Source organism: Xiphophorus maculatus, chromosome 19, assembly GCF_002775205.1.
Source record: "Xiphophorus maculatus strain JP 163 A chromosome 19, X_maculatus-5.0-male, whole genome shotgun sequence".
NCBI lineage: Eukaryota > Metazoa > Chordata > Actinopteri > Cyprinodontiformes > Poeciliidae > Xiphophorus > Xiphophorus maculatus.
In genome coordinates, this window is record NC_036461.1 from 26,923,061 (window position 1) to 26,948,043 (window position 24,983).

A 24,983-nucleotide genomic window follows, 5' to 3' on the forward strand; every position below is an offset into this window, starting at 1 on the left:
TAAAAGTTGCAGGGCAGTGGCCCTCCAGGACTGGAGTTTGACACATGTGGTGTAGACCTTTAAATCCACTGTGCATATGTATACCACTTGCAGAAATACTTTGCAACCAGCAGATGGCAGCATCTTTCCTATTAAATATTCTCATCTCCCAGCGTAGCTACCATCACACATGGTTTATTTTAAGAAAGGGGCAGTGCAGTCTCAGAGAAGTGAAAAAAAAAAGTTATTCTCATGCATAGCCTCTGATTGGATAAAAGTTTTTGGGATGTTTTTCTCTCTCTCTCTCTCTCTCTCTCTCTCTCTCTCTCTCTCTCTCTCTCTCACTGAGGCAGTCCTTAAAAACCTTCTAATACTGCTAGAGTTTTATTCTTTTGACATTTGCAGCAGACCTGATTTTCTGGATCCCCCCCAAGCAAAAGCTTACATATTTAACTGGATTTAATATTTTTTTTATTGGAATATCAACCCTTGATAAGAATTTTTCCACCTACCCCCACATTTTAACAGAATTATTAAATCCACTCAGACTTTCCCAAAAGCGGTTTGTGACTTTGGAACAAGCACTCTTGACGCAAACTTTGTGCCATGGCAAACTCTTGCCTCCAACTGTGCGGCTTTCTCCTGAGCAGCCTGGGCTGGCTCGGGATTGTGATCGCCACGTCCACGAATGACTGGGTGACGATGTGTAAGTACGGCGTGACCACCTGTAAGAAGCTGGATGAGCTGCAGTCCAAGGGACCCTGGGAGGAGTGTGTCATCTCCACAGCACTCTACCACTGTGTCTCCTATACACAGATCCTGGAGCTGCCAGGTAGCTGCCGTTCAAACTCTCACTTCAGCTAACGCAGATGGAGTCATTTTTGTTCATAATGAGCCCAATAACTTGGCATAAATGGAAAATAAAATGTATAAATTAAAGAAGAATTTTGTTCCACAGCCTACATCCAGACCACTCGAGCCCTAATGATCCTAGGGTCTATCCTGGGTCTCCCTGCGGTGATTCTCCTTCTCATGTCTATGCCCTGCATCAGCATTGGAAATGACGCGCAGAGCGCCAAGAACAAACGGGCCATCCTGGGAGGCGTGCTGATGGTTGTTGTTGGTGAGAGACATCATTATTTTATTCACTTCTTTAGATACAGTGAATGCCACCATGAATACGGTCAGCATGATGAGTTGTACGTCTCTGAACTTTCCTCATTTTGACCTGTTTGAACCTGAGATCAAATAGTTACGAAGTGTTGAGGATAGAGTTTCTAAAAAAAAAAAATTCTCCTCCTCTATCTCACCTCAAAAAAAAAAAAGACATTCCTACAATCCACCTACTCTCATCCACACCCTGCGTTTGTCCTGAGTCACATGAAAATTTCCCCAGGGGGCCAACTTTACCAAGATTATAAATATGGGACTGTTGCTACAGCGTTTTTCCACCGCCCCGCTTCCCTGGAAAGCAACTTTAGCACCTGTTTCCCAATCATTTCTTTTCCAACGCCTACATTTTCACACACAAAAAAAACCCACTCTTGCCAACCCCTGGCTGATGTCTCCACAGCTCCTCCATAAAAATACAACCTAGACACATGTTTGATTTTTGTGTAATGTGTTTGAGGATTTATTTTCTATGTGTATTTTTGCTCTTATAACTTTACCCGCTGTGTCAGGTCCTTCCACACCTTCACAGAGCGTTAAGCAGCATGCTAGGAATGTGGTAAACACTTACTGCCTCCTATACCTTTCAGATTTCCTAAAGCAGGAGTATTTTTTAGGAGCTATACAACCCTTGAATAAAGCTTCTTTGTGCTGACTGCACTCTAAAAACTATTGGGTTAAAAATAGACATGCACAAATTAGACTTGCAGACTTCCAAATCCATTTTCCCCAACAGCTTTAAAATCAAGAAAAGAAAAAAACATCAAAATTTTTTAAAGGCAACAGTTTTGAATTCAACTGAAAAGATTAGGGCTTATAAGAAAATGCCTGTTTACCCATAAAGAATATGTCTCTCATGTTTACCTGTTTTTTTCTTTTTTTATCAAGGCCAAAAAATTGTTACAGTGAATGTACTGTTAGTTAAAATAGACCAAAAACGATATTTGGTTTTGATGGAACAAAACCATTAAAACCACTGATAATTTTTACTGATGTGAAATTCTGCATCAGCAAAACATTTTGCTTGACTCCATTCTGACTTTTTGACCAATTCTTTGGTCAAAGTGTGAGTCTTGATAAGAGTTAACTACTGAGCAGCTAAAAGGGTTACCTGAAGTGAAAAGTTGTTTCCCAGAATGGACTAAAGTGATTACCACCACATCAACAATATTAAACAACATAACTTACCTTCATACCATTTCCTAGTTTACCTTTAAATTTACAGTTTTATAACACAATATGGATATATGTGAAGAATCAGGCTTGCACTAAACTCTTCCCCAACTGAACCCAGTGTGTAAGATTTTTTGGACGAATTTTTGTCTAAAACTACCCTTAATCTGTCCCAACAACATAAACCAAAACACTTGGGTTATAAAATAACCAAGCTTTTTGTGTGTATGTGCTCATATATATATATATATATAACAAATGGGCCTTTTAAAACAAGATATTTGTTTTGGTACATTAATGAAAACATTTAAGCAATTTTACCCCTTTAGTTTCTTTTTCTTTAAGATTTTTTTGGCTCTAGTGGCCTTTATTTGAAAGTGCTAGGGCAGGAAAGTAGGGTAATGAGAGAAAAGGAAGACACACAGCAAAAGTCACCTGGCCGGGAATCGAGCCTGCGAGGGCCACGTCGAGGACTAAGACCTCCTCATGTGGGTTGTGCTTAACCCCTGCACCACCACAGCACCCCCCCCCCCCCCCCCTTTAGCTTCTCATGGTGCTGTCAAGCACAAGGTCTTTGAGTGTATTCATCCGCACCATATAAATGCCTAACAAGGACCTTTTCTCTCTGCCTCTTTAGCATTGTGCGCTTTGGTGCCAACCATCTGGTTTCCGATCGGTGCCAACCAAGAGCTCGGCCTCATGTCTTTCGGCTTCTCCCTCTACGCCGGATGGGTGGGCACCGTTTTCTGCCTGCTGGGTGGAGTGATGCTCATGTGCTCGTCGGACTCCTCCACCTCCTCTCCACGCAGCTACCAGGACAACAACCACTATTACTACTCCAAACACGGAGGTGGCAACCTGCCAGCAGCCTCCTCCAACCATCATGCCAAAAGTGCCCACGTCTAAGGTTGGAGATCCCGTTGGGTCCCATGGGGATTCTTGTACATAGAGACATTTGCACAAAAGGCAAACATTTATGACGTCCATGTTTTACCGTACGATGTGAAGGCATATAGACGCGAACAACAGAGAGATAGAACATTTAATTACAGTTTGATCCTTGTTTTTGTCCTAAAGTGCCAATTTTCCAACCTCCACACAAAGAGGTGTGGTGTGGACTCACCCCACTGTTACATAAATGTACAATCTCATAATACAAAGGCTTGTTTAATGAGAACCCTGATTCTCATTAAACAAGCCTTGGAATCTCATCAGTGTCTTTTTCACTGAGTACAATTTTAAATCTGTTTCATACTTTTGTTTTGATCAAATATGGGTGTGGTTGTGTTAAATTTTTTTTTAAGCTAAAATTGTTCTTTTTTCTTTTTTCTGTACATGGATTTTTTGGACAGTATTACTAACTCCTGAGTGATGGACTTGATTAAAACGATTTATCACTGCGTTCAGCTAAACTGAACATGGACCCTGACGTGAAGGTTTACCAAGCAGTGTTTATATCTCTGTAAAAGAATCGGAATTTACAGAGTAAATGTATTCTTTTTTGTTTGTTTTAACGGTCAACAAAGAGCAAAAATTAAATGTCACGTTTTAGATATACACTCTTTATTTTTTTTTTTACTAATTTTGTTGTTTTAGGTTTAATGAACACTTGTTTGACATAAACACATGCGGCATTAAAACATTTCTTAACCACACGTCCTAGTGTCGAGCAGCTATTTCTGTTTTGCAGGCATGTTAAAAAACAATAGTTGTAACAATTAGTTTATTTCTTAAAACTGTTGCAGTAATGGATGTGATTTCGGAATGGAACTACATCACTAAAGCATAACAACTAAGTTCCTAAATTGTTAAAATTGGAGGCTCCTTCCAGTCTCTTTTAAAGGCAAACCAGACTTGTGAATACTAAACAACACAAAACACTAACTCTACCAGAATGTATCTTTGGATCAGTTTTGCAGGTTCTAAGCCCAGATAAAGAAAGAGGACTGAAATTTAGTTGGATGTACAAAATGGATAAATAGATACTCAAAAAATCATTTTAACCCACAAAGACTTATTCCCATGGGGATTTTAAAATCAGTCTTTTCAACTCACTCTTTGGTAGTTTCAACATTAGATGTCATTTTTTTATTTATTTATTTACATTTTTTTGTGTTTAGAATCTAACCCAATGTGCTAGCTAAAACCCAGAGCCCAACCCTGTGTTAAATCAAACCAGGTCTGCTTCTATTTGCAGACTACTTTCTTCTGAACTCAGCAATTTTTAAGAGTGAAATTTTCTCATCTTCGGTTTTCTGATGTGATGTTTTTTTTAATCTCACTCGTCATGTTTTAAATAGTAATAGAAATTTGTTTGCATATGGAAAATCCCGCACGCATTGAGATAAGCGGCAATGCGTCTCGCGATGACGCCATACGATTTCCGCTGCAGATCGGTGACTCAGATTGACTGTCTTAGCATATCGGAGTCTTTGTGCGAACAACATTAGCAATTTGTATCTAAGCTAAAACAAGAAAAGATGGTGTATTTCTGTAATCTCTGTGACCTTGACTGAGATAAGCACAGAAGAATCTGTCCCACAGACTCAGCCTCCCAGTCTCTTCTGGTAACCACACACACACACACACACACGCACACACACACACACACACACGCACAGTGGGTGATAACTGTGCCCAATGTGTGTACTCCTTTGCCTAAATCAAGGTCGCCGAGTCACTGCACAGATGAGAACACCGTGTGATTTCTCTTTGTCGTCAGCTTATCTTTAAACAGATACAAACGCGCGCACACATCACTGATCTTCACTCAGTTACTGTTTCATTTTTACTTCTTCTGTTATTTCCTGGCATGTCTGTGATTTCCTGGCATGTCTGTGACTGCAGGTATGTCATCACAGCCGTGTGTGTGTTCCCTGTAAAGGGAAGCCATTCCTGGTACAGAGCCATCAACTTCACAAAAGACAGATGGAAGGATCCTGAGCAAATAAGCTGTCCTGTGTTGATGAAATAATAATATTTAATACACTATGATTAAACACATACCAAAACTCCCCAGCTCTTTATGCTTAATTAATTTTCTGCTCGAGTTTCTAGGATCCATAAGCAGTTGGTTAACTATATTGCATCGGGAAGCACTGCTAATTTCCTCTTGATTCCGAAATTAATTAAAGAGGTACAAAAATTATACTTTTTAAGAATTGCAGTAAGCCGCCCAATCAAAACAGAGCAAAAGTGACCTCTTTTTGTGCTCTGTGTAATTTCGCTATTACAGTTGAAGAAAATGGCTCCCACAGCATGACGCCACCACCTCTTTGTTTCATGGAGAGACTTGTTTTCCTTCACATATACTGTAGAGTTATTCATGTAAGATAACAAGTAAAATTTACATCCCATCTGCCCAGAATACCTTCTTTCACATGTTTGGTGAGTTTCCCACCTGATATGACAGCCTTTGCTTTCATTCAACTGTGAGGTTTTCTTGCCAATTATCCATAATGGCCAGACTTGTCCTCAAATTATATATTAAGTTGCGAGTTATATAATAGCTTCTTAGCTGTTCTTACGTGTTAATTTAGACGAGTCGCACATTTCCTTAAGATTTATGTTTTTTTCAATTATTCTTCCATATTCTGATAATAGACTGAGCACTCCTTCTTGAGAGATTCAAAACCTATAATAAGGTTTAATATCCTGACTTTGCCTCAAAATCTGCCACTGTCTCCTGGAAATGAGAAAGAGTTTTTTGGGGTTTTTTTTACCCCACCCATAACTCCTGTTGAGTTTGTTTTACTAAAATAAAATAAAATAAAAAAATCCTGACTGCTATCTTGCTCTCCTTTACTTTGGTCATGCAGACCTGAACATGTTTTGATGTAGAAGGCTTGTATGAAAGAACCAAAACAGTGCAAAAAAGCGAACAATCCAAAAGCAACGTTAGAAGTCTTGTTAGAAATCCCTCTTCAAATTCAGCATGTGAATTTGAAGAGTTAAAATAAGGATTGGTAGAAAAAAGTAACTATAGATTTTTGTCTCACTCGTCATGCAAACATGACATAATCTGGCTACTAGAAAAAACGGTAACCCTACATGAACTAAAACAGGAAAATATTTGTCTGAATGAACATCAGTAATAATTAATTGATAATTAACAGTGATAATTGCCATTTTGTACAGTGCATACAAGCATCTGGTTTGCACTGTATGCAAGACTGAAAGTGTGTGCACTTTATATTCGGTGACTGCATGTCTCTATTTATTGCATATGTTAATAAATGAACAAACCTCTGTTTAATCTTTTCAATAAATAACTTTTCATTAATACATGGAAGCAATATTAACAGTTCAGAAAAAAAAGAAAAGAAAAGAGAATTGTGCACCTAGGATAAAAAGTAATCACAAATTTGAAAGAAACAAACACAACAATAGTATACAGCTTTGTGGCAAATTTACAGAAAAGCAACAGAATATTTAGCTAATGCGAGGGAAGCTAATCTCAACAAGTCTTACACACACTGACTGGACACTTGGCTGCAAACACCGAACATGTGCAGAGCATGGCATTCCTTCTCCAGCACAAAATCAACACAGAGTAGCTGACTTGAAAAGCAACAGTGGCAAAAGACTAGATTATATTATTAATTTTTTGTGGTTTAGCTCATATAGACTGATAATAAAATAATTTCAGCATTGTTTTCTCTCTAGTATGCCTAAACCATTTGAAGCCCTATCAACATCTACAGCAACCAATTCAAAGATCATTAAAGAAAGTTCACAAATTAGCTCTACATTTCTAGAGACTATATTTATTCAAAAAATAGATTTTAGCAGTTTATATCAGGCCTCCTTGTGATTAAAGAAACGTTCATGAAGTGCAGACTAGTTCCCCACCTAGTTCGGCTCGGCACACCCACCCGAGGAGGACGTGTAGATGGGAAACAGCTGTAGAAAAATACTCTCTTTTTTTTGTTGGTCAGTCTACTTTAGCACTGTATTTGTGTCTGGATCTTAGCTTTTGCTTGTAGCTGGTGACTTACAGAAAAACATTGCATTTTGTCTTGTGATTCTCTAATAACATAAATTTTGGGTGTTGTAAAATAGCTTATAAGCTGATCATACTAAGAAAGTCGGCACTACTGCAGATAAGGAAACTATATTTCTGTAAATTAAAAGTGAAAAAAAGTACTTTGGTTTGGTTGTGTTTGAGATGAGAAATTCACAAAAACAAAAGAAAAACTGCTGGGTTGTTTCTTTAATCAGAATGCTAGAATAATGCTGTTAGGTGGGCAAATAAACTGGTGGTCCAGTTTTTTTGGGGGGGGGGGTGAGAGAAGTTCTGAACTACACAAAGAACTGATCAGAACAGCTTCAACAGGACAAAATAAAAGCTACTAAGATGTGACTTGTTTTTTCTATGTGTCTGAGCCAAATGAATGACAGACTGTGAATCCATAGTTTGACTTTCCTTCCAGTCACCACATCTGCAGCATCAGTTCGAGGTGACTTTTAGAGCCAAAAATTTTTTATCATGTGCAGAAAAGTGAGAATTTCAGCTACGTCCATCCACTTTTACACAGCCTCTACAACAATAAACCTCTAAAACCCACAACCAGATTGTGGTGAGTTGGTCCATGTTTGTACCATATTTGACTTGGCAAATTAACCCTAATTGGTCTGGTTTTAAACCCAGCAGGTTTTAGTGTGTATACAGGAATTAGGCATTTTATAGATGTATGAAAAAGGGTGTGGAGGAAGTCAGTCAGGAAATCAGACTGTTTGCTACATTCTGTCAAATGGAGCCATGGTTTCCACACATAGTGGAGTGAACAAGTGGGTTTTTAAATTTTAGGTTGGAATAAATATAAATATATATATTTAAAAAGAGAGAGATTATTAGAATGAACAAGAGAAACATCCTAGGCAGTGCTTTTGGTAGCAAAATAAAATAAAAAAAAACTACCTGTTTCATAATCTCTGAATTAAACAAACCAGGGCTCCAAGGCAGAGAAGAACTAAGCCTGAATTTGGTTTTGCCAAATGTCTATCATGTCCTGTTGAGATCCATAACCACATGCAAGTACAATATTTAGAAACTGAACCTTGTGCACAAAAAACATGCTGGACATTCACCAGACGGTCACATTTAGGCGCAGGCGTGGACCACGAGCGGACGTCAGAACACAGTCACATACGTCTGCACTGCACATGTGTTCACACAGTCTTTGATTCAAAAGTACAGAACAAAAAATAAATAAATGAAGAAAAAAGATGACTGTACAGTCCAGAATCTGAGACATGGAATCAATTGAATCTGCATGTTTGTTTTGGCTGTGACTATAAAGCTTTTGAAAGTTTTGAACAGAGACGGGAGGAAACTGATATGGTCATGTAAGATATTGCAACTGAGCATAGGGGTGGACGATATAATCAAAATATCATACTATTTTTTTAATAGTAAAATCAGGAGGAAAAATTTTCTACGCAAATGCAGTTAAAGAAAAAAAAAAACATTTAGGCAAGAGAACATTACTACAAAGATATTTTTCAGTTTACCTTAAAACTTAATTCCAAAGACAAAACAACACAACTCAAATAAAAAGCACTATTTCTACTCAGTCGTGATGTAATGGTACACAAATATATCATGATTAGTGGGTTCGGTCTGAACACAAACTGAATCGTGTTCAGATTAATCACAATTCATCACATTACCAATTTTATGTAATCTAACGTTATCAAAATCAATATATTTCTTTTTAAATAGAAACTAAAATAAGTGGCCATGGTAGCATCTCTATAAAGAATACTTGTCACGGAGAAACTATGGTCTGGAGTCCAAACTCACAATGCACCTAGGATGTTTTGGCTGCAGAAATTATGATATTACAAGTTTGACGGGCTTTATGCAACTCTTTAAACCTTTAATTGTAAAGGTTGAAAAGAACTAGTGTCTCTGTTGGCTGTTTTGATACTAAAAGTAAACTGTTCTCAAACGGCTCCTGGCAAAATGCATATTATCCCGGCAGCACAGAAGATCAAAACAGAAAATGAGGCAGATTTTATAACATACATTGCGCCCTTTGAACAGTTTTCTGGGTAAAGCTGTGTTTTAGTATTTGTTTTATTTATTTATTTATTTTTTACATGTGCCGTTTCATCCAGGTTCTCTTTCCATCAACCTTGAGCTGTAACCTGAAGGAGCTGAAGACAGTAAAAAAGATAAAAGGTATCAAACAAAGCATGGGCAACGGGCAATTATTTTTGAGAGATTCTTTGGCTCTTGACTACTGTAGCCGCTCAGACGTTTCTTCCTTCAAACTTCGAAGTCTTTAATGTCACTGCTACCACCGCCTGTTGGTGGAGCACACCTATTAACTCCTATTGGTTTTTTCCCCCCCAATAGTCTAATAAACTGTAGATGTTCACTTTTTTTCCAACAATATAGAGCAAAAGCATCTAGAAGTGTAGGTTGGGTCTAAAACTAATATTGAATTTGGTATTACAATGCTAAATTCTAATTCTTCGCAATTTGACATTGTTATATCACCCGCCTCTAGCTTAGCGATATAAAAGACAAGAAACTGCATGTTTCAATGTGTGCAAATGCCAAAACTTGCAGAACAGGAATAGTTGCTAACTCTTCCCGATCTCTGAATATGGTCGTTTCTGCCGCAAACTGGCTTAAAACTAGATAACTGAAGGTATTTTACAGTTATCTTCAGCTTAATTTTGCTTAAATTGCTTAATTTTAATTTCCTTTAAAAAGGAAAATTGTTGAGAACATTCAGTCCTTACGATAAACCAGATCATTGTGATGTTCAAATCCTTACCTTTGACAAGTCGTAGCCCTAAATATGACAGTAAGTTCATGAAACACAGAGCTGTCTTCATTTGCATAAGAATGTTACTTTAACATTTCCAGTACCGCAAAGAAATTCTTTTTGTTTTTCAAGCTTTCGATGATTACGGTAGGGGGAGTGGGGAGGGCAGGCGGGAGGGATTTAGCGTGGCATCCTTAGATTTAGTGCATTAGACAAATAAGGCTTCCCTGAAAGGGACCAATGCAGCAACAGGGGCAGCGAGGAAAAGGTAGAGGAGCAACAATTGGGGCAGACAGCAGCACCACAAGCAATTGAAGGAGCATCCCCTCCTCCCAGCCTCATAGCATAACAGTGTGCTATTTGGTGGTTTGTAAAAATCCCACTTACTGTATAAAGAAATATCTCTGCATATGTTTCTCAATGCCTTTTTTTTTTCATGTAAAGCTCTTTCTCCAACAAGTGCTTGCTTTTTATTTTTAACTGCAACAACAAGCCCACCTTTTGAATGCAATAATTAAATCTCTTTGGGACGTTGAGACAATTGTCTGTATATGCAACATACATAAAAATTGAAAAAGCACAAGAGCAAAAGTATAGTCTAGTCCTGGGACAACACTAGAGATGAACCGCCAGCAGCAAAATAAGTGCTGGTTAAGAATCAGATGACAGATAGCAGAGACTATTAAATCAAAAATGTAGCGAGGGAATCGACAGACCATAAGCAGATTGCTGTTACATTTCCAGAGTGCAAGCCAATTTTTGGTGGCCTATTACTAGCGACTCAGAGAGGTTACTTTCTGCTGACGTGGCCCGATTGATATCAAGAGGGGAGCAAGATGGTAAATGAAAGATGAAAGAGCTGGGCTGGAGAAGAAAACGTCAGATGGAAATGAGAAGAGATTATATAAATAGGAAGGATTCGATTTCAGTTTCTCTTTTCTCCTCACCAATAGAAAAGTTAACCAAAAAGAAAAACTTTCCAAAAACTAAAGAGAGAATGAATTACTTACAGGTCTGACATAGAGAAAGAACCTCATATGCTCGAATACAAAAGCTCACAGAAAACACTGCAGGTTGCCAAGTAGGATTCAACCTATTCTCTCTTTCTGAGTATCTACCGGGTTTAATCTCTAAAACTTGATTGGCAATTCACGTTACACATTTTGTTTTTGGTAGCAGGTGGATTGATTTGACTTCCATGCGAGGGAATAACAAAATGTACTTTGAAAATAAAAATTCTGAAGAGTCCACTTAGTGCAAACACGGACAGAGAAATTCACATAAAACTCAAGTTGGGGTGCACTTACTGTACAATGCCTTGTAAAAGTATGTTCACTTTTCTTTTACATTTTGTAAACTTCAACCTTCTGTATTATATTGAGAGTTTGCGTGATAGACAAATACAAAGTAGTGCGTCATTAGGAAACATTAGAAAACTAACAGCATAATGAACAGCAAGAAAAATGCCAGGCAGGGCAGAAATGAAGTTGTAGGAATGACTTAAGCATTTGAAGATTACACAAAGGGCTGTTTAATCCATTGTTCAAAAATGGGAAGAATGACACAAATACAAACATATGAAGACGTGGCCACAAACCTAACCTAGCAGGGGAGTATTATCAGAGAAGCAGCCAAGAGGCCCATGGCAACAATGAAGGAGCCGCAGAAACCCACACCTCAGAAATAAGAATCTGCTCAAATGGCAACTATTAGCTGAGAAGTCCACAAATCTGGACTTTAGGGAAAAGTGGCAAGAAGTAGTAAGCAGTAGGAAGTCCCATTTGCAGTTTGCCATCTTCATGTGAAAGGCATCTTCCACATGAAAAGGCTTGGTCAGATGAGGTCAAAATGTCTGAGCACCTCTCACCCCCTCCACCCGCCCATGGTGAATAATGTTGGTGGCAGCAAACATGATTTTCTTTAGTGGAGCACATAATCTAGAAAGAGTTGAAGGACAGCGGGTGGAGTTAAAAAAAAAAGGAAACCTGAAAGTTAACCTGTTGAAGGATTCCACAAACATAAAACAGAGGGGAAAGACTCCCCAGCAATTCCAGATCTTCCAACAATTCCAGCCAGAGCTGCAATGGCTTGGTTAGACAACAAATTCTCTGTCACTTAAAGTCCAAATGAAATAGGATGACGCCTATAATTGGAACATATCAAAATATGGACAGTTCAGGGTTTGTGAATACTTTTGCAAGGCACAGTACAACAGAACGCACACATACACAGGCCAAACAAAATAAAAAAAAATCAAAGTAGAGAACTGACACGACCAGAAAAACACACATAGTTGATGAAGGCACTATTACAAGCAAAGTCCAAGTACTAGTCGTCACAGAAAACATTGACACCCTTTACCCCAAATCCCCGGTGGAAACCCCTCAGGCTAGATGTTCAATTTAGGATTAAGAATGTGTTTTAGACAAATTATTCAGGTTTTTCTACAAAAGCTGAAAACAGACAAAGTCAGACTTTGCCATCGGAAGGCCTTTGTGTTGATCATACTGCCATTATAGTTTCCTGTCTGTCTGCCTGTGCTGGAACAGGAAGACAGTTGCTGACTCATCTTACGACCCTCTCATCACCCTTCTTTTCTCTTCTGTGCCAAAGTTCTTGACTAAACAGTTAAAAAGTTGCTCAGTACAGCATGTCATTTCTGCACTTCGTCAGCAAAACACAAATCTCTCACTTTGTTTGCACTTTTCTCACATGCCCTCCTTTGTTTGGGAAGTTGATTAAAGAGTCTGGATCTGTGAAAGCGTGAAGACATTTATGTCCACATTTGTGTGGGGGCAGCATCCCAAGCAAAGTCGACTAAGGTAAAAGACAAACTGTTCTACTAACCAAAACCCATCTAGCCCGGGGGGTTTGACACATAAAACAAATACACACTCGTGCAAGCATGCAGACACACTCGCACGCCCGTAATCAGTCGTGCACTCACACACGGCCCCTTCCCCCTCCCCCAGGCAGCAGACAAGGCAGTACATTCAATGTAACACAGAAGTCAGTCCCTTCAGAAGTCCATGGGATCCTCCTCCGCAAGGCCATTGTTAGCAATGGTTCTGCCTCCACCCTTTGATGAAAGCCCATCACTTTCAGGTTTTGCCTTCGGAGGTGGAGTCGCCTCTAATCCCGCCCCGGGCGCGCCCCAGGCATCAGTGGAGGGCGGGTAGAAATCGTCGTCGAAGCCGCAGAAGCCTTCGTCCACGCCTTGATCGTAGCGCTGGTAGGTGGAGGCATGCACCTCGTTTTCTCTGGCCGTGATCTCCAGAGTGCTGTTCCACATGCCGTAGCCGAAGTAGATAAGCACACCTGAAAGGATACATGGAAACATCTCGCTGAACATAAAAGAAACAAAGTAATACCCCATATGAAAGAGCATGCAGGAAGAGTAACTTTCCACTGATGTCTAAAATGCTCGAGTAACAAATTTTGCACACACAAACAATCTGCGATCGTCAAGCAAATATAAGTTTCATGCACAATGAGGAGCTGTTAATTTTTACTGAACACAAGCTTGATCTGTTATGATCACAAAAACTGAAATGCAAATTAAAATCAATCTATTTTTTTCACATTACTTTTAACCATGCAGTAAGACTTGTAAAGAAGGATGTGACAGCTTAAGCAAGTTGTATGTTTAACACTTTGTTGTAGTTTTCCTTATGTCTGTGGGAAGCTTGTGAATAGTACTCCACCACCTTTTGTCACATTATAATCACAAACTTCAATGTGTTTTAATGGGATTTTATGTTCCAACACAGAGAACATCAAAGTGTACAGTTTGCTACGAACCTGATTGACTGCAGAACAAACAAGTGAAACAAGGAGGTTTGGTAAAACATAAATGTACTTTTTTGTCCTTAAAGCATAATTTGCACTGCACATTACCCAGAGCAACCACTTTGTGTTTGTATGAAACAACATGAAGTGGGGAGGCATTTCTTCAGCAAGAACTGGAAAGCTGGTGTAAACTGATACAAAGTTGGACTGAATGAAATACAAGGTAATCCTAAAAGAAAGCTTGGGAAAAGTTGCTAAATTATTGTGATTTGTGCAGTGGCTCACCGTGAGCAGGACAACGACCTCAAACATACCATTATATAATGGAATTGCTTAGATCAAATCATTCACCTTTGTTGAGATGGTCTAGTTAAAGTCCAGAACAAAGTCCTATCAAGAATATGTGGCAAGACTTAAACATTTCTGTTCACAGGCGGTCCCATTAAATCTAAGTGAGCTCAACATATTTACAAAGAATAATAAGAAAGAATAGGTTATTGCTGACTTTGATTCTACAATGAGTGCCACATTTTTCACACCTTATTTGGTAAACTTGCCACTGGGTTGTGTACGCTGCCAATAAAATACATTTGAGTTTACGGCTAAAACATGATCAAATCTGAGAAAGCAAGAAGACTAGACAAAACTATGGCTTTTACTCAATAATATTAAAAGAGGTTGTAAGCAACCTCTTTTGTAGTTGTAAGCAAATTTAAACAATTTGCTTACAACTGAAGAAGAAAGGAAAAGAAAACCTGATACGCTTTTGTTCCGGCTAAAAAAAATAAACATTAGGGTTTCTTAGCAAATTGAGCCATTAAATGAATAATTTCTTCTGTTATTGGAAGTAATCTGAGCAGAGTTATTGCTTGAAACCAAAAAATTGCTCTTATCTGTCCTGGATAATACCTGGATTCTCTCCACATTAAACCTTTTTCTGGCAAACAAAGTCTTTGGGAATGTGTCTGCTTACCAACGAGGCACCAGATTGAAAATCGAATCCAGGTGATGGCAGATAGCTTAAGCATGAGGTAGATGTTGACCAGCATGGCTGAAGCAGGTACGAAGGGCACGCAGGGTGCCATGTAAGGCAGCCGCTTAGGGTTTTCTGGCTGCTGGAGGATAATGATAATCAGCAGGGCAATGAAGATGATGAGGAAGATTAGTAGCAGCAAGGCCCACCAATGACCCTCTGTGATAAAGTTCGCTCCTGAAACAGAGGGAACAAATGGTGATTGAACGTTGCAGTACCCTTGTATCTTGGACTAAAGCATTGCTGATTTGTTCTTACCAAAAATGATGAAGGAGCAGAAAGCGAAGAACAAGATGAACAGCAGTAGCACACACACGGTGACGGTTTTCCCCGTGACCGGAGTTGGCCTGTCCATTTTTCCAGGGAGGCCTAGACGGATTCTCAACGTGTAGTAGCGAGGTCCGATCAGCTTCTTGAGCCGTCGAGACATCCCTCCTTCTGACTCCTCTGCTTCAATGCCGGTTGTCATATCCACTGTGCCGTAGTTGGGATGGCTGGCGCTGTACGCATTTTTATCCGGTTTCCCAATCAGCATCTCGTTGTCGCCTAGCGATGGCAGGTTTTTGGCCCCGCAGGTGTTCGTGGTCTGCCCTCCGTACTCGTCGGCCTCACTGGTCGGCGAGCAAGCGTCTTTCTCGCACTCAGCCAGAATGCCTTCCTTTTTCTTCTTGTTCTGCTCCTCAGAGAGAAAGTTTACAAAGCCGTGGATGTCGCCCTCGGGTTGGTAACGCAAGAGGAGCACGCAAAGGCTTACCTGTGCCGAGAGAGGGAGAGAGGGAAGTTTGTTTCTTTCATAGACAGAAATCAAAATCAAAGACTGTTTTGTGCACATTTTGTGCACATTTTGTGCAGTTGTGTTACACTAAAACCAATGTTTTTTCTTTACTACCTCTTAAGTTAACATACACATACAGAAGCTATCCTGCATTTGTTTTAAATTATTACACCTGATTTTTGCTATTTTATTGGCCCCATACAGATCTTAATGTTTCCATTGCTAAACTCAGTTCAATTTGCATACCATATTTGTATACTGTGTATATTGTGTCTTGTAACTTTATACATGTCAGCATTTAAAAATGACAAACTTCTGTTGTTTTCATTGGGATTTTATGTCTTAGACAAACACAAAGTAGAACATTATTGTGAAGAGGACGCAAAATAACACACTTTTTTGAAGGTGCTTTGATTTGGCTTATTATAAGAAATTTTCAATAAAATACAATGAAATTTGAATTTATAGGGTGGTTAAAAAAGTGATAAAAGTACAAGTAAATATTGCAATGCATCATAATGCCTCATCTCTGTATGGTAAGACATGGGTCAATGCGGTTCAGTAACCATTTTTGGCTGCTTCCATTGTTAACGTAGCTCATAGAAATGACCGATAATGCACCGTTCTACTGGTGCTGAGATGCTGGCATCATATAAAACAGTCCATTGATTGGAGGACAGAAAAATGCCACTGCTTGCAACAAGTACGAGACATGCTAAGGCATTAGGTTTGTTGTTGCACTAGTACGATGCAATGTTAGGTATTTGGGTTTAACCCAGCCTGCTCAGTGAGAGTCCACCTGGCGGTGGAAAGCTCTCCTGAATATGCCGGGCCACGCCAGAAGGAGAAAAGCAGAAAAAGAATGCATCCTCTTTTGTGGTTAGATATTACACATATAAAACATGTTCCCAGCACCAGTACTTATCACTCACTAGAGTGTAGGCCAGCAAGGTGCCAATGGACATCATCTCTATCAGGTCTCTGAGGCTGACCAGAAGGGACAGAAGGGCAGCCAGAAACCCAGACACCACACAGGCCACAGCAGGGGTCTCTGTGTATGAAGAAACATTGGCCAGGAACCTACACACACAGAGTGGTAAAGATACAGAAGACATGTCATTTCTCCAGACACAAAAATTAAACAACATACAGTAAGAGTATAGACTTACTTAAACAGAAGACCATCCCCTGCCATAGCATAGATGACCCTTGGCATGGGGAACAGGGACCCCAGGAGGGACACAGTGAGTCCAGCTATGGACCCCACAGCAACTATGTATTTTGCAAACATGCAGCCATGCATGGAAAACATCTCCATCAGTGGAGCGTCTGCGTCGATTTCATTATATGGAACCATAAGCGTCAGTATCACAGAGACCTGAAGGAAAGGCACAAATATGGTGTTGCTATTGCATGAGAATGCTACGGCCTTTAGCTTTTGACAAAGATGAGGACATTTAACCATTTTATATACAAAAATACACAAAATATTTGTATATTCATCAAATTCTTACTGAAATATGAAGCAAAAACTTTTCATGAAAGAGAAAATTTTGCAAGGTCCTTCGACTCAGTCGAAGGACATTTTATTAGACTCTGGCTGCTGCTGAATGAGAACTACAGACTTACAGTTTGGCTTTACAGTAATATCGTGCTCAGCTCTCCCCATCGCATGCAAATTGCTCATTAGTCATTATTCGCTCTCTTTCTGTGTGTGTGTGTCTGTATGTTTTTGTCCTTGCGTCTGATGTGTGAAATCACGCAGGGCCATCTGTCACAGTTGCTGTGCTGCAAAAGAGCTGGATTTGCATAACTGCTACAGAAAAGAGAGAGTGATTAAAAAGATGAACCCCACACAGCTGAAATAAAGAAATGTGTTTCAGTTAAAGATTTAGCCCTCTGGCAGGAAACGCCATTAGAACATTTTTCATTTTTACTAATAGCTCTGTGAGAATACACGTTGGATTATTATAGCACTGTGCGCATTTATCGGTACCTCTGATAAATATGTTAGACAAATTAACAGGCATTATCTCACCCTGAAATTATTATTTTTTTATTATTATTTTTGTTTCAGGGCATTAATTTAATCAGGAAGAAAAATAGGAAACAAATATTCTTTTGGTAAAAACCCAACTTTCTAGCATTTATTATATGTTTTCATTTACTTTTTTTATATTGCTTAACTGTTTAAGTTGATTAGAGTAATAAATAGTTGCTTTCTGTTTCTCTGCAGTTTAAATATCGTGTAGGAGAAAGGCAAGTTTTTTTAACAACTCTCCAAAACAGGAAATATAAAAGAACAATAAAGAAGGTCTATGTTGCCCACAGTAAGTCAGAAACTGGTGGAATGACAATAGGTGCTGTATTAATCTTGCCTATATCCACAGCCAGAGCAATAATAAAAAAAAAGAAGTTTAAAACAACCAGAACACCGACATGTTTACCTCATCACCACGCAAGTCAAGGTGGTTAAAATAAAATAAATTAATATTGTTAGAATAAAAATGGAGAAAAGCACTCGATACCTTATCAGGTGTTATGGCATACACGGCTGTACAAAATATTAACAGCTGTGGTGATGCATTTCATTTTATGACTGAAAATTACATCAGAAATGTACTTAAAAGTAAAACTTTCCAGCATTTTCAGTGTGACATTATTCTACTGCAATAAAACCTGCAGAATCTTTAGCAGAGTGTCAGTAAGTCTGGTGACACAATTAATATTGATTGAATGTATTCTTAGGTTTGGCAGCGCTATTGAACATAGGAAATATTAGCAAAACAGAGTCCCATCTCCTGTTTTACATTAGATGCAGATGTAAATGCTAAAAGTATAGTTGCTAAAGATAACTGTAACTCACTGGAAGAAAAATTAGGGATAATGCTCTGGAGCTGTGCAGTTTATGACCATTCTTAAAAATTAATGACCCTTATAATATAAACCTTCAGTCAATCTGGGGTTAAATCTTTGGATTTTTTTTTTCTTTTCTCAGCAATGAAATTCTCACCAGGAAACACAGATTATGTAGGATCTTATTTCCCTTAGCCAATGCAATCGAGGTTCTAAAGCATAAAATCGTCACAGTTATTCCCTAAAATCAAGATTTATTCTAAAAACCTTCAGTCATAAGAAAATGTATCAACCCATCATGTTATGCTGTGGTTGTTTCAGCAGATATTATCCATAAGCCAATTAATATTTACAAAACAACCAATATTAGAAAGTATTTACTATAATAAAGCCTGTCTGTGTTTCAAGAAAAAGTACAAAGACCTCAGCTGTCAAGCTTGAACTCAAATTGGATTCATTGTTTTGTAAAAGAACAGTTTGTCCCTGACTACCATTATGAATTATTTAATAACAACAGCCAAAGAATAATTACGAAAAAATATACCTGGAATACTCGTCTAAGAAAAAAACAAAAAATAAGAATTTCTGCCATCATGAGTGAAAAAGTTAGCTACAGTCTGTCACTCAAGCATATTTCAGAATCTCTATCACCAGAGAAATGAGTCAATAGCTTTACTCTAATTCTACAGTAACCCTCATGGGAGCAGGAAAGTTTCTCCCAGATGCCGACAGCGTGAGGCAGATCAAAGAAAGACAGAGGTTAAAAATAGGGGAAAACCATTTTTCGAGCTCATGATAGGGGTAACGTGTGGAAGCTGATGTGACAGGGAGACACGATCTAAAGCTGATGTAACCTTTGCTTCAGGTAAAAATTTTTAAAAAGAAAAAGATTCTTGTGTTTTAATTGGTCGATATTCCCCAGAACCCACAGCAACATCCACTCACTGTACACAAGGGAACCCTATGTTGTCTGAGCTGAATACATGATTGTGGTGGAGATGCACTCTTCCACATTTAGCGTGCAGGGAGAGGCTCTTTTTTTTCTCCCTGTCAGGAATACAACATTTGAGACAACCTTCTCAGTTTGTATTCATTCACAACCAACAGAAACTAAAAGTAAAAGTTGAAATTTAGGTGTGAAGATCAGGAATAAATAGGAATTTATAACTGGAAGTAAAACATTGCTTTTGTCAGAAACAAAAATGTAGGACACCCCTACTTTATGCTATGATATTTAAACGTATTAATGTTGTACTGAGGCATACAAGTAAGATTAAAGTGACATAAGTAAGCAATCAAAATAAAGACTTTTCTTTTCTTCTAAAAACTGAATGTCTGGTGTGGGAAAAAGTTAGGATAACACATTTTGGTTTCATTTAAAATTACACACAGACATAACACCATAAGTGAGGATGACTGGAACATCCGTACTTAAACTTCTTAGTTGAACTTGGCGTACTCATTCCTGTTGAAGTGGGAATGGCAACCATGGTGATATTATGGTTTTCAGAAGAAAATTATGATGATAATTAAAAAAATTCCACTGTATGGAAAATCATCAAGTGGAGGAAATAGAAAACTATATACCCAGGTCTGACTGTCCAAGCAAATTCACCGTGAACTCATAGCGCAACATGCCTAAAGAAATCTTCAGAATTCTAAAATTCATCTCAGCCTGAGATAAACGTGAGACCATATTTAACAAAAAAACAATGATCTTGATCTCATTGAGATGGAGTTGGGTGACCTGAAGTAGATAATACACAAAGAAAACCTTTCCGAAATACTGTGTGACTACAAGAAATGTCTAACTAGACAATGTGAAGAAGGCTGTTGTAACTTTTTTCTTAGTTGTAATGCGTTGTTGATTTTTTATTTTTTTTTCACAAAAGTCCAACACGGTAACTTTATAATATTTACCTGTGATCAAACATTTTACAGTAATCTATGTGAGCACTTCATAATATAAAAATGAATGTTTACTGACCTGGCCTTTTTTCAATATGACTGTGTATGAAAATAGCATAAAAGCCGATGAAAAGAACATGTACTGTTGCTAAGAAAAGGAAAATAGCAAGATATGTTTTGCATAAATGAAGTGTAAAGTTATTAACAGTACATTAGGTAAATCATATTGACATCTATATATAGCAGAGTCTTATACGAAAACTCTTTAAACCCTCAGTAAGAAAAGTGTTTGACTGCAGCAGTTATGCTTGATAAAGAAAAAAAGCAAAAGTTGAGTCCAAAATACTCTTAGAGAATTACAAATTGAAGTAACTCACAGAGACATAGGCAGTGAGGCAGGTGATGAGTGAGGCAGTAATGGCGTAGGGGATGGAGGTGTTGGGGCTTTTGGCCTCTTCTCCTGTTGTAGCGATGATGTCAAACCCGATGAAGGCATAGAAGCAGGTGGCTGCACCCTGCATCACCTGCACCAAACAAGAAGAAAGTGTAGCTCGTAAAAAGATGACTGGCCCTGCATGTACTTGGACATTTCGGATTGTATACACATTGTTACTTGCATTCATGAGCACCTGTGGTAAACATGTTAAAAAGATCTTATGATGAAATCGGGTTTTACTGCAGAATCAAAATCTCACGCGGAAAAGATTTTTCACACACATGAGCCAAAATACTTTCCAGTGGATATAAGTTGGGTTTTTTTCTGTTAAACCAACCTGGAGTATTTGTTGCTGGAAAAGTCTGCAATGTTGTGATGGACAGAAAATGTCCAAGAATTTCTTAGAAAAGAATCAATTTTTAAATAGTTTCATGCTAATTATGGAAACTCTGTTACAAAACAAAATGCCACTCTTTGCTGAAGTTCTCTAACACAGAGCTTTGACAATTTGGTGCCATCCTTGACTGTGTTCACACAATATAAAATTAAATAAATAGTTCTTTTACATTAAAACACTTGTTGGGGGTACCAGTTATCGTGCTTTGGATGATTTTGTCAAGACAATTTGGAAATCCAACAAGAAATGTCCCCAACTGATCAAATTCACTCAAATTACAGATATGATTTATTTTTTTTACAATTCTTTCTCTTTGAAATTATGCCACTGTATTACAAGAAACATGTACAGTAAGGCTTCTTACACATGTTTACCAGTGTTGCCGTGTTGCAGTGTCACAGATAAGTGTGGCTGTGAGTGTGCATGCATACCCCTGACCAGCCAAAGGGTAGGAATCTCCCTTCATCCCAGTTCTCTCCGTTGACAAAGAACAGCCCAGCAATCATCATGAGAACCCACACGATGAGGTTGATGATGTTCAGTGCATTGTTGAAGCCAACAGAGTTCTTCACTCCCAAAGCCACGATCACTGTCACCAGCAAGGCTATCAGAAGGGCCAGCAGATCTGGGTATGACTGCTCCCCTTTACCTAGAAATAACACACACAAACACACGCCCACATCCATGCACCCCAAAGCATTATGATGTATCAATGTATTTCATTAGGCAGCAGTGGTAACAACTAGAATAAAGACTCCACTTATAAAACAAAAAGATGGACATGATTCTTTTTCATTTGAGGGATGTAGCAGTGTGCTAACACTGCTGTGCTGCAACATAAATGTCCTGTGTTCAAATGCACGGCCTTTCTCAATGACGTAAACTCATTATCCACGACTGTTTTTTTTCTAGATACTCTAACTTCCTCCTAACATCCTAAAGTAAGTATGGTAAACAAACTGCTTTCTGTAAGTTTTCCTCTGGTATGTGTGAGTGCAGGTGTGGTTGTTTGTCTTGTGTGCTCCTGTGTTACCCTATTATAAACTGGTGTGTATAGATAGCAGATACTGTAGGAGGATATGTTATCCTGAATAATAAATAAAATACAGTTAATACAATCCTAAGAGTAGAATTGTCCAGAGGTAGATTTCTAAAATTATGAAAAGACATTTTGTGTGGAATAAATGTGTTGTTTTATTCCTAGCCTCTACATTTGTCTTTATCTTATTAGCAATGCAATAAAATTAAGAAATTGCAAAAATGACAGTCAAATATTATATTAGTTATGTTGTCAAGAAGTTAACAAAATCTGCTACAATATGTCATAACATATACTTTATTATATTTGGCAATAAAACAAATCCATAATGTTTTAATTGAGAGGCATAAAGAGAATTGTTATTTTGACACAATTTTTTTGTGTGCATTACAAAAAAAAAGAAAAAAGGCTAACTAAATTTCAGCTTGTAACTACTTCATGTGTAACGCAAATCTTTATATTTGTGTTGGACAGACATTTTAAAAGCCCAAAATTAAGAGTACATTCACAAACATGATGAGTCTGTTTGCACGTTTCACCAGAACTGTGTATTTTTAGCAAAATTCCACAACTTCCCCTGGGCGGGGAGGAACAATTCACCAGCTGGAAAGGGAAACAACACTTTTCAAATAAACCATGGAACAGCTGGCCATGCTGCAAGCCATGTGACCACTCCCACCATGTTCTCAGTATCTACTGGTAAATTCAACTGGGTCTACCAGAGGCATGTGCAAAGGGAAGGACACGTCATGGTTTAGCTGTTGAGCTAAGGTTACTTTGGGTCAGATGGTGGAACTGCTTTTGTCTGGCTGTATTCATCATCATAGACTACGACGTAAGAATCTGACAAGTCAGTGACAGTGAGGCTGATAGAGCAATGGTTCAGAAACAAAGTTGTTTTCACCAAAGAGAGCAGCCTTCTTTACATGGCTTTAAACTGGAACCAAGTGGAAAGCTATGTTTGAGGATTTATTTTCATAATTCAAGATGGAGCAGCAGATGCTATTTTTCATTAGGTCTTGGCTTCTATGAGTGGCAGTAAGATGGCATAAAACTACTCCTGCCAAAATTTATGGTTAAAAAAAAAGCTCAGCTTGTGTAGTTTTGTTTTTCATCATCAGAATGCAAAATATTTAATTTGGCCAAATCCGACCAAGAAATTTTTGCTTTTAAGTACACAAATAGCACCAAGGGAGACAGTTTCCTAAACCTATCCAACCAGGACTGTTTTATCTGGCAATCCAATGACTTGTTTTCTGATTCCCTGACAAAAAATGCTATCTCTTTGATAAATATTTCATAAACCAAGCCTGTTGTTTGAAATGAACACAGGGTTGGATCAGTCTGTGTCTTTTTCAGAACTGGGTTAGCAAATATAACAAGCATAAGGTGGAACCTCGAAACATCTGACGTTAACTGACAAACTGTGTGTTATGATTACCCTGCTTCTATGAGTGCCAAACATGGCAAAGCTAAAAACTATCATTACCATTTCATGAAATTCATGAAACAGCCAACATGAAATAAAACCAATGAAAACAAAAAAATAAAGCCCAGTCAAAAGCAGCCTCTTACCCAAGCCGTTGAGTGTGCCAATATGTGAAATCATGAAGTTGCTGATGCTGTGATTGGCCAGAGAGTCCGCCATGCTGCTGAGAGCCGACGCCCCCGCCGCCGTGCCGATCAGATACTCCAGGATTAAGTTCCAGCCGATAAAAAAAGCCACACACTCTCCCACGGTTACGTAGCTGTATGTGTAGGCAGAACCTGTGGTCTTAGGCACACGCACTCCAAACTCTGCATAACACACTCCTTCAGTAAAGAGAAGAAGACACACACACACACAGGCACCCCCTCTGATATATTGCAAGGAGTAAAAGGCTGAGTTAAGGGAACTGATTAGAACTGTAGGGTTATGGTGAAGCATCCCTTGAGGATCTATCAAATTAAAACTATAATGGCGTTGACCTTGTAATAATATGCACACTTACTGAAGGCTCTTCGTGAATCAGAGAGGTTTAATAATGGTATAAATGTCTGCATTCTATTGCTGCTTTAATCACCTAAGTGTATGTAAAAGACAGAGATGGCAAAAGACTGCTTATCCTCTCTCACCTGAAAGTATGGATGCCACAGCTGCGATAATGAAGGACACAATGACCCCAGGGCCAGCCATCTCCTTGGCAACAAGCCCCGAGACCACATACATCCCCGTCCCGACGCAGCTGCCCACACCGAGCGACACCAGATCCACCGTGGACAACACCCGGGCCAGTCTGGTGCCGTGTGAGCTGGTGCCAGACACGGCCGAATCCAGCATGGACTCCACGGGTTTGGTCCTCAGCACCCGCGACGTGAAGGTGTTCCATGCCGAGCCCCACTGTATCCTGCGAGGGTCCAGCTTCCCCACCAGTCCGCTCATAGCGAGGGCGTGACGTCGAAGAGTGGAAGGCTTATGAGGAAGACTGCGAGACGGTTGTTCTTTGATGCTTCAGTTCAAGTTCTGGAAATTCACTGTAGACAGTGAAGTTATTCTTCATCCATGTGATGGAAGAGGATCGGATTTTCTGCCGCTTTCTGTGGCTTTCTTAGCAGTCTAGCGGAAGGCCTAGTTTGGTTCTACCCACATGACGACAGAGAAAGTTAC

The 24,983-nt window shown here is 38.9% G+C and overlaps 2 protein-coding genes across 2 annotated transcripts; one reads left to right on the forward strand and one right to left on the reverse strand.

The window, feature by feature from the left end:
• Positions 1-361: 361 nt before the first annotated feature.
• LOC102232703 (claudin-11-like) lies at positions 362-8,796 on the forward strand. The gene is made up of 3 exons (XM_005799256.3): positions 362-811; positions 938-1,102; positions 2,960-8,796. Exons 1-3 carry the CDS (start codon positions 586-588, stop codon positions 3,226-3,228), a joined length of 660 nt encoding a protein of 219 aa, XP_005799313.1. The 5' UTR covers positions 362-585; the 3' UTR covers positions 3,229-8,796.
• LOC102232965 (probable cationic amino acid transporter) lies at positions 6,595-24,983 on the reverse strand. The gene is made up of 9 exons (XM_023352720.1): positions 24,452-24,983; positions 23,912-24,148; positions 21,729-21,946; positions 20,842-20,988; positions 16,870-17,078; positions 16,633-16,780; positions 15,184-15,679; positions 14,866-15,102; positions 6,595-13,421 (listed from the first exon to the last, which is right to left on the reverse strand). The coding sequence occupies exons 1-9, from the start codon at positions 24,756-24,758 to the stop codon at positions 13,123-13,125; spliced, it is 2,298 nt and encodes a 765-aa protein (XP_023208488.1). The 5' UTR covers positions 24,759-24,983; the 3' UTR covers positions 6,595-13,122.